The 8,476-nt window shown below is 38.7% G+C and overlaps 1 protein-coding gene across 5 annotated transcripts in view; it reads right to left on the bottom strand.

The window, feature by feature from the left end:
* Window positions 1-335: 335 nt before the first annotated feature.
* FOXN3 (forkhead box N3) overlaps window positions 336-8,476 on the bottom strand; it is a 215,850-nt gene continuing 207,709 nt past the window's right edge. For all 5 annotated transcript variants that reach the window (XM_075030009.1, XM_075030013.1, XM_075030014.1 and 2 more), the window contains one exon: window positions 336-7,800. In XM_075030009.1, the coding sequence (XP_074886110.1) occupies window positions 7,251-7,800 (550 nt within the window). In that variant the 3' untranslated portion in view covers window positions 336-7,250. The remainder of the gene's footprint in view (window positions 7,801-8,476) is intronic.

The following is an 8,476-nucleotide window of genomic DNA, read 5'->3' as shown; positions in this document are numbered from 1 at the left end:
ATACCATTAGACATGTCTTATTACTGAATCTCTTCTGATTGTTACTAATTAAAAAAAAAAAAGAAAAAGATACAATTCCCAGTGAAATCAGCTTTGTTTCCAGGCTGCAAAACTGATGAGAAAGGAAGATCAGGCCCTAACTTAACAGCAATTTAGTATGTCTAGCTATTTGCACATGACAGCAAATTAACATGAGCTGGTATCTACTGCAGTGAAGATACAGGTAACGTCCCATGGGGGCTATTTAATAATGTAGGAATTAATTTGTAAAAAAAAATCACTGTTGTTCCTCCTTAGTATCTGGGCATATTTTGAAGCCAATATTCACACAACTACAGTTGTTCAATTGATGCAACTCAGTAATTTTTATTGCAACTGGAAGACAATACATCACAGAAACTTTATGGTAGGTTTTGGGAAAGTGTTATTTACAATAATAATTGATGAAATAGTTTGTCTTTGGCAATATGATTACACATCAAGAAAATGTAAAATGCAAGTATGCCTCTAAATCAACATTTTCATATTTCCTAAAGATCAGCTGATTGCACTTGCCTTCGGACTGCTCATTTAGGTAAACACAAATACAACTTAACATCACTGTTCATTCCCCATCACAGTTCGTATTTTAATATTGATGAAATTGGCAGTTTCAGACGCCAAGTACAGGAAAAAAATTGGCTTATCACTGTACTAAATTAACTTATTGGCCAGTTAAGGTCCTGTGACCCTTAAGCACTGATACTAAATCTCTTGGTCTTTTGATTGCTTTATCACTTTTTTCTGTAAAACAAAATATTTCAGAAATTACAGATCAGAGTATAAAAAAAATGTACAAGTCCATAATGCTTTTCATACACACACAAATCATTCCCCCCAACATTTTACATCATGGCAGTTTTAAGTAGTGAGTGTGAATGATGCAGGCATGGAACTGGTTATCAAATAGAGGTATGACTTTAAATTGTTGTCCCACACACATACTCAGGAAATGGACAATGCTCTATCAACTTAAAAATGTACTTAAGTTCAATGTCATCTGAATGAAAAAAGAAAGTCTTGGGATTTCAGGCCAGAGTAAACAAATGAAAAAGATTCCCATTTCTAGACAATCAGTCATTCCAGAATCCAGCACTTAATTTCAGCACCCACTAAAATCTCCTCTAGCACTGAGGGCCAGCACAAGTTGTCATTTATCCCTTAAACCCTCAGGTGGTGAGCTCTCATAACTGCTGGCCTGATCCAAAGCCCAATGAAATCAACTGAAAATAAAAAAGTGAAACAAAACCCCCTTCCATTGACTGTGAAAGGATGTTACATCAGGATGATTTCCCCCTCTTTGCAAAAGGAAATGTGATACAGTAGAAAAACCATTATATAGCTTCAGATAAATATACCTTGTTTCAATGCTAAAACAAAACAAACCCCAAACTCCCCAAACCAGGAAAGGCTACTTATTAGAACAACTCAAAAGTGACCTTTAAATCATTTCTGGTTTTAAATGTATACCAGCAAAATACAGCACCATAGACACATTAGGTTGAGACTTTTTTTTTGGTCAGTGAAGCTAGTACTTGTTTGCTGAACTGTGGAAGAATTATAAGGTCATGTACATGATCAAAGATAAAGCAACCCAGCTGACAAGTCTCCGCTTAATTCAAGAATAACCAGTACTAAAAATAAAAATGCAAAATTAAAAACCCCTAATAAACCACCATCAATTAATACTTTCTAAATAAAAGGGGATTAACAGATGAATTCACAAATGTATGCAGATTTATACAGAACACCGAATGTTGTGTGTAAATCGTTATAAACTCCAGCTCAAAACAGAAACACACAAATGTATAGTTTGACTTACACATCCCATTTCAAAGGAAAAGAGACATCATTACAACTCGGTAACTGTGCTAACTGCAATATAAACCAAACAGAAATTCAAAGTTTGGCAGATAACTAAGAAGAGGGTTATCACTTAGGTTATATAGCAAAGTGTTGATGTATATTACATAGAGTAGTATAAATAATAAAAAAGTATTATTTAAATTAGATCACAGTGCTGCATTATGTGCATAACAGTGTTTGATATATTACTGGAGGGCTGTGAAGAACACTACTAAAACTTAACTGGTCAGACGGCCAACACTGATACTCTGTTACAATCAGGAGGATGTATGGTTCAAATGCTCTTTTGGTAGCAAAGTCAAGAAAATGTTTCAAAGTATTTCCTACAAAATATGCCAATGAGCTATTCAGGCAGTAGTGACATACCTGAAGGAGCTGGGTTTGCATTCTCCATGAAGTGAAGTAAATTGCATTGCATCTGAAATTGGAAATGCATTCTCTCGCTAGTTTTATTCTGATCCTGGAGCACAGGAAAGTAATGTTTTCAAAAATGCCTAGGGCCAGATTCAAGGAAAAATGATAATAAGAGTAGTGAAACGGTGAAGATTTCCAGGAGCACTTGGATGTCTATAGCTCCCCTGACTGCAAAGGAGATCAGACCTTTCAGGTTCTAGAAAACCTCAGATTGTGCTCATCTACATCTTTAGATGATTTGGGAACCAAAATCTCAGTGAAAATCACTCACAGCTATTGAGAAACTGGGACAAAGGGTTGTTTTGGTCATTTTATCCCTGGTGCCATTTGGTGTACAATTTAGGATTTCATTCTCTGCTGAAGCACGTTGATGTAACTCTACCTCACTCCAGTGAAGAATGCAGCCCCCCCGAGTTTCTCTGTATCTTTTCCAAAGGTAGACAGTAATTCAGCCGAACACTGGGAGCCAATGCTCCTCCTTTGGGATTCCCTTCTCCTGTTAAGGTAAGAGAGGAGCCAGAATATGGACCTCAACTGAATTGCCAGAGAGAAGAGAACACAGTCACAGGACAGTTCTCTAGTCCTATGCAGCATGCCTCCTTGCTCCCACATCAGGCTTTTCAGCTGTGAAACCCTGTGATCTTGGAGAACTACTGCTGGTTTTGCCAGGAGAAGATCAGAATCAGACTGCTTTCAGAAACAGCTATGGGGTGATACATTAAAGCTGTTCAAGACCTGTGCTTGAATTTTTAAATGCAGGCAAAATCTGCATCAAAATGCAGTAGGACATCCAATTGCTTGCAGAACACAAGCATGGCTGGCAGATTTCACCTCCCTGCAGACACCGGTGAAATCTCCTTGTGGCATTAGCTCTGGCCTGCAAGAGCTTCTTGCTGCAAAAGGCATATTCCAAAGGGACCTGCCATGAAGTCCAGCGACCCTTACAATTCATGCCCACGTCAAAACTCGCCACTGAATGCTTGCTGACCTACTGGGATTCCCCTAGCCCTCACCTGTCTTGGAGAAACGCTAATTTGGCAATACTGATAGAGTGAGGAAAATGGAAAGTTAGAGATTCAACGACTTCTCATCCCAAAATGGCTTAGTAAGGAAAGCAAACAAACAAAACCAAACCACCTCATGTCTGCCAAGTGAGAGAGTTCGTAATACAGTGCAATTATTACTCCATTTTGGCATGATTCAGTAAAAGTAGAGACAACTGGATTGAAAAGCTGACATTTTTGGAAAACAAATCGGTCCCAATTCTTACAGAAAAAGACAACTTCTTTGATGGAGTAGAACCAGTTCTGACAAAACTAACGTTGTCAGCCAGGCACAAAAATGGTTTAAAAGGTGACTCCTAAATATTTTATACAAATCCAAATCACGTACTTCTCATCAATACTCAAAGTAAGGGTCAGTAAGGACAAGTTGTTTTTAAACTCCAGAAATAATCTGTTGATGGCATTAGCCCTCAGCCAAATTGCTGGTTCCTGAACATAACTTTGTATAAACTCCTACCGAATAATACCTCCTTAGCAGATCAGATTAAGAGCAATGAATTTTACATGAAAATAGATGCTTGCCAACATTTTAGGTTTACCAGCAAGTATATAAAGGAGTTGTTGAAGTCTTAGATAGATTATATATATATATATATCTATATAAATAAAGATAACCTGCCTAATTAGATATTTATGCAAAATGACTGTTTTCTAAGGTGAGTAATACTAGCGGTAATTATATATTTAGCCACCAGAGTCCACATTAATGAATGGTACTTGTTCAGCAGATACTGATCTCATTTGCACTGACACACTGCCATCAGTGAAGCTGCTCTGGAATTAGTGTCGTGACTGTGGACAGAATCTGGCCACTGGCACACAACCACATCGCTTTCCCTGGAGGACAGAGATGGCTGAGCCATGGTTTGAGTGTATTTTCTGCCACTAAATTTAACTTTTCAGTGTTGCTTTTTGATAAACATTACACCACTCCTGAGCTGGTACAACTATGCATTAATAAGCAAAGGTGGTGGCAAACTGATACTGTAGTATTTGATATTTCAAATGACTCTCCCCAAAGTCCGTAAAAAGATGAAGGACCAAGTTTTCTTATGCAGGGGTTGTGTGGTTCACATGCTGCGGACTCTGGCTGTAGGGAGTGTCAATCTGGGAAGAAGCTGATTATCCCAGTCCAATCACACAAGGGAAAAGCTATGGCTCATTTATCTCTGTGCTACCTGGCCACAGGACTGGTCCTTCCTGTCTTCCCCAACTTTATCTTAAGGGCTGCATGCAGCCAACAAAAGTTAGTATCCAGGTACTCCTGACATAACCAACGCTGGGAATCAACCCTGCATGCATCTGCCCCAGCAAACTGAGGGGAGTGCAGAGCTGTTCCTTGCACCATCTTTCGCTCTCTCCTTCCTTATCTGCAGAGCCGGCAGTTGTGCTGGGCTCTGGCAGCTGACAGGCAGCTCCCGGATCCCAGGACATGCTGGGTGAGATGGGAGGAGAGGCACCATTTTGCTGTGCTGCCCCCAGTGTGGCCCTGTTCTTTACATGCCAAAATGCTTGCAGAGCACAGAACAGGTCCAGACCAGCCCACCCTTCAGTCCTTCCACTTGCTAAATGAACACACACCACCATGGGCATCTCCAAATGCAATTTTTAGTTCACTCCACTGAGTGGGAAGTCAAACCCTTCTCTAACTCACTCTTCATAAACTAGATCCGTCTTGGTGAAACTGCTGCCTGAAACAGTTGTTAGGGATAAATATAAACCTACGTTCTTTTTAAGAAACAGACCATTTTGTTCTGTTAAGTGGTTGGTTCCTGGGATTTTCTTCTTGCCTCTAGGATATTCTAAGTGTAGAATTTTTCATGCCAAATTCATGAAGCCAAGTGAGAGAGACTGTCTTATTTATTTCACAGCTTCCCTCTGCTGTAGGGATCTCCAATCTAATAGTCATCATTACCAGGAGAGTAGCACTATACCTGAATCACACTCTCTATAACACTGTTTTTTCTCTGGACACCTCAGTAAGGCTCTTTATTAACTTCATTTTCTCATGGCAAATTAGCAAAGCTATTTTCTTGGCTACTTATTCCTGAATCAAATCAGAGAGTTTTCCTCAATTAACCTCCCATTATTCTCTTGATTCTGTCATACACACTCACTACTAAATTTGCCCTCAGATTATTGCGTCATGTTACACATGTACAGACGAAGAAAGGACACACTTTTACATTTTTTCTTTTTTTTTTTTTTCTTTTTTTTAAACAGAAGTAGGGAGAGGGGGGCTGAATGTGCAGACAAGGCAGTATAATTCAACCATCCAAGCCCTACCAGAGCATGAAGATTTTATTTTTTAATATTGCAGAGTAAGTTCCCCAACAGTCAGTGTTTGTCCCTGAAGAAGGTTAAACCTTAAACACCTGCTTCAAAAAAACCCCAACAACAACAAAAAAGAACCAAAACAAAAACAAAACAAAACAAACAAAAAAATAAAACCCCCAAAAAACAAACTCTAAGCCTAAGGGCTTAAAAATTAGAGGCATAGCCTTTTTCTCTATTTTCTATATTTATATGAAAATAATTCATGCGTCATGCTAAATACATTATTTACCTTACAAGAACTTTGTCATCTTTGAATAAAAAAAATTGTTTGCTTTTTGTACTCCCCCCCTCCCCAAAGGAATCCATGCAATGTGGATCAAATTTCTTCTGCTGGCTATGCTGGTTGAATCTGGAAACCTGTTGTCATTTTTGCACAGATGAATCCTGACTGACGGTAACTGCACACTCATTTCTGAGGGCAGTGTAGGAGCTCTTTTGTTGTACTTCTGAATTTTACTGTTCACCAATATGCTTTCCTTTTATTTTTAAATACAGAATGCTACTAATGGCAGGTTTTGTAGCTTTTTTCCCCCAGTTAGATCAAGGATTTGATCCACAGAAAAAGATTCTGATGTATTTCCTTCCTTAATATCTACTGTAATTTCTTAGACTTGATTGCTTTTCACTCAGGCAGTTTAGAAGACATAGCTTGTTTTTCCCTATTACTATTATTTTTTGCACGCAGTGCCAATCTTCGGGCTTATGGCTTTTTGAACATTCTTTTAATTTAATATAGAAGACAGAATTCAATGATTAACGATGCTACTAACAGTGACCCCCCCCCTCCCATTTCTTCTCATTATTTCACTGAAACCCATTGCATACATAGTTCAAATTTCCCCAAACTTAAAGTTATCAGTCTTCACATTATGAGCCACATATAGTACGTGAAGCACTAAAAGTGCATTATGGTTTGCGCAGTTGCCACCAGTGGCTGTCCAAAGACTTCTATGGCACAACGCATCCAAGTGCCACTAGATGGTTCTTGGTTTGGTGTTGAGAAGTAACGTGCCTCCTCTTTCCCCAAATCTCTTTATTCACATTCACTTCTAACCCAATCTTAAGGCCATTAAAAAAAATTCTTAAGGGCCAGGCCTGAATGATTACTAAATTATGCACAGCTCTTCTAGTATAAGAGAGATTTCCAAGTGCCCAATTTTACTCCCATCACGTTAATGTTGATGTCACTGCGTATTCAACCATGCATTTCTGACAAGCCGGAGAAAGCAATGGCGATTTTGGCTTTTTTTTTTTTTTGTTAACTTTTTGTCTTCAGGTAATGAAAAGCTTTTGTAAATTAGCTGAGTGTCAGTATGAGTTCTATGGCTTCAATCTCCTTTAAAAATAAAGATCTTAAGGGTCCAAAAAAAAAAGAAAAAAAAAAAGAAAAAAAGAAAGAAAGAAACAAACCAAAAAAAAATAGAAAGAAAAACAAAAAGGAAAAAATTGCTGATATTGCCACAAATCATTAGAATTCACCTGACGTGCTGAAACAAAACTTTGTAAGTTCAAACAAATCATTGATTTGTTCTAATTTTTTGTGGTTTCCTTTTGCTCTTTCTGCCCCTTTGCCGTCCGATTGGTGATGTTGTTCAAACAGGATCGAATTCCTGCTAAATGCAGGAGCGATCCTGCTGCTTCTTTCATCTCCTCATCATCACTCTCAGGGGGCTTTTCTGTACGTCTCTTTTTAAGAGGCAGTGTGTCACTTGGTACTTTTTTCACCTTCATTAAATGTTGCCTTTTCTTGTGCTGGGATGCATACCCACTGTCAGCTAAAGAATCCTTGGTCTCCTTCCTATTTTGCTTTTTGTCCTCCTCTTCTGTTTCACTATGGCTCTCGTGGCTCTGGAAGCTAACTTCACTTCCTTCACTGCTGTCTTGGCTACCTTTAGTTGCAAATTCATACTGGTCATCAGCAGAGGAAGAGGAAACGGAGTCACTAGCAGGTGATGTGCTCCTGTGGTTGGAAGATTTGGCACTGCTGTAGTTGTGATCCTCCTTTGGGTCACCGCTAACAACTGGAGAGCCACAGGACTGTTCGCTTTCTGTCCGCATCCGGCAGTTTGTTATTCCATTCCTGTAAAAACAAATCAAAGCAGTCTTAGAAGCCACAGAGATGTGATCCGGCTTCAGTGCAAAAGATGATAAAGCCAACTGACAGATAATATAAAATTATGACTATCAAAGTAGTGTCCATGCAAGCTGGTTCCAAAGCCTGACTCAAGTTGCTCATGGATTGGACTCCACGCGTAAAACAAGCCAAAAGACACGTAACAGCACAAGAGGCAGGAGCAAGTAGGGGATGATTACAAATAAATTATGTCTGAACAGTCCTGATTTACATTTCAACTAATAGTTTACACTTCCAAAAATAAAAAGAAAAAAAACCCCATTCTTTTATCTACTGGATATTAAATAAACTCTGATGAGTTGCATAAATATCCTCTCTCCTTTTCCATATAAAATGATACTACCGAAAACATGGGGAAGAGACACTAGCTTTCTAGAGTAATTCTTTGCCTCCTCTCAAAGAGCTCTAGCGTTCCAAGGGTAGGAGATGTTTCACCTGGAAGTAGCACAGCTTCCATTTAGGACTCTTTCCGACAGAAGGAGCAACTAAGTATAAAGCCCAGGTCCAGTCAATTTCTGACTGTGATCAGTTTATGAATAATCTTAAAAGCAATACAATCTTAAGCCACTAGCTGTCAACAAAATATTACAATGTGTTTAAAAACAAACAGTAGAAAAAAAAG

Source organism: Buteo buteo, chromosome 6 (genome assembly GCF_964188355.1).
Source record: "Buteo buteo chromosome 6, bButBut1.hap1.1, whole genome shotgun sequence".
Taxonomy (NCBI): domain Eukaryota; kingdom Metazoa; phylum Chordata; class Aves; order Accipitriformes; family Accipitridae; genus Buteo; species Buteo buteo.
Note: the sequence above shows the minus strand (reverse complement) of the source record. Positions and strands in the feature narration are given on the sequence as shown.